The 1343-nt window shown below is 34.7% G+C and overlaps 1 protein-coding gene across 1 annotated transcript; it reads right to left on the bottom strand.

Annotated features, from left to right (window-relative positions):
• Positions 1 to 282: 282 nt before the first annotated feature.
• On the bottom strand, positions 283 to 665 carry LOC105316245 (synaptotagmin-3-like; the record flags this gene model as incomplete). The annotated part of the gene is made up of 1 exon (XM_011411069.1): positions 283 to 665. A coding segment is annotated over one exon (383 nt), but the record flags the coding sequence as incomplete, so codon positions are not given.
• Positions 666 to 1343: the final 678 nt, after the last annotated feature.

Raw genomic sequence — 1343 nt, 5'->3', positions numbered from 1 at the left:
ATTATTACTTCAATGACATGTTTTAACTGCTTTCACAATTACCGTTGATTTAATCAAACAATAATTACATTTTTTTAAAATAAAAAAACAAAAACAAAAACATCACCAGGACAATCAAACAAGAGAGGATCATAGAAATACTTTAAAATATTACACGTAAACACAAAATAACCATTTACCGTAACAACAACAACAACAACAATAATAGTAAGATTAATAATAATAATAATACATAAATACAATAATGATGATAATGATGATCTGTTTTTCTGTCCGTTTCTCTTACGATGAAGATAAGGATCCTGATGACTTTGAACCAGTTATTCCAGAGGACCCTCTCCTCAAAGAGTTGGTGTTCTTAGCCCCTAGTGCGTGCCAGCGACTGATCGGGTTCCTCGGGTGAGAGACCATCTCCTGCCAGTGCTGTCTACCCGAGGGATGGTTAGCTCCTTCTCCTAATGTGAAGAACCCCATCAGGTCGTTACGGCCAAGACGATCATAATCCATGACTGAGACCTCAAGTAGTATGAAGCTGATGTTCATGTCAGTTACATCAAATTGGAACTGTTCATTATAAATAGGGACTAGTGTCTTCTTCTTTATAGTTGACTTCCATTTGGCCTGCCTGGTCCCTTTGTGGAGCAGATATATCTTGACATATGGGTCTGAGAGAGAGAGAGAGATGAAAGAGGGTCATATAAATTGAAAGTACACGGCTACACACATTATTAATACATTTTGCTACTCATCATTAACATAACATGACTACAGTACATGACTGTGGAGTAGAATGTTGTTTACCATAATCACTACCTTACAACTTTTACTCATAAACTAATAGACTGTATATTTATTATAACCCCCACCCTCTCTCTCTCTCTGTCCCATTCCTAATGAGTTATTGTGTTATACAGTTTGACTCCAAGTCAGTTTCCTTTTTAAATATAATTATGATATTAATTTGGCTCAATACTTCATTCAATACATGAGGTAGTCTAATAAATCCCTTTATAGGTATAACTAGACACAGCAACTACACAGTCAGTTACTAATAAACTACACAGTCAGTTACTAATAAACTACACAGTCAGTTACTAATAAACTACACAGTCAGTTACTAATAAACTACACAGTCAGTTACTAATAATCTACACAGTCAGTTACTAATAAACTACACAGTCAGTTACTAATAAACTACACAGTCAGTTACTAATAAACTACACAGTCAGTTACTAATAAACTACACAGTCAGTTACTAATAAACTACACAGTCAGTTACTAATAAACTACACAGTACATGTACAATGACATTATGTTAGTGTACCACTGAGCCTGTTGTTGAT

This window comes from Amphimedon queenslandica, unplaced genomic scaffold, assembly GCF_000090795.2.
Source record: "Amphimedon queenslandica unplaced genomic scaffold, v1.1 AMPQUscaffold_2863_Cont25137, whole genome shotgun sequence".
In the NCBI taxonomy this organism is placed as follows: domain Eukaryota; kingdom Metazoa; phylum Porifera; class Demospongiae; order Haplosclerida; family Niphatidae; genus Amphimedon; species Amphimedon queenslandica.
This window is presented reverse-complemented; position numbering and strand designations above follow the sequence as displayed.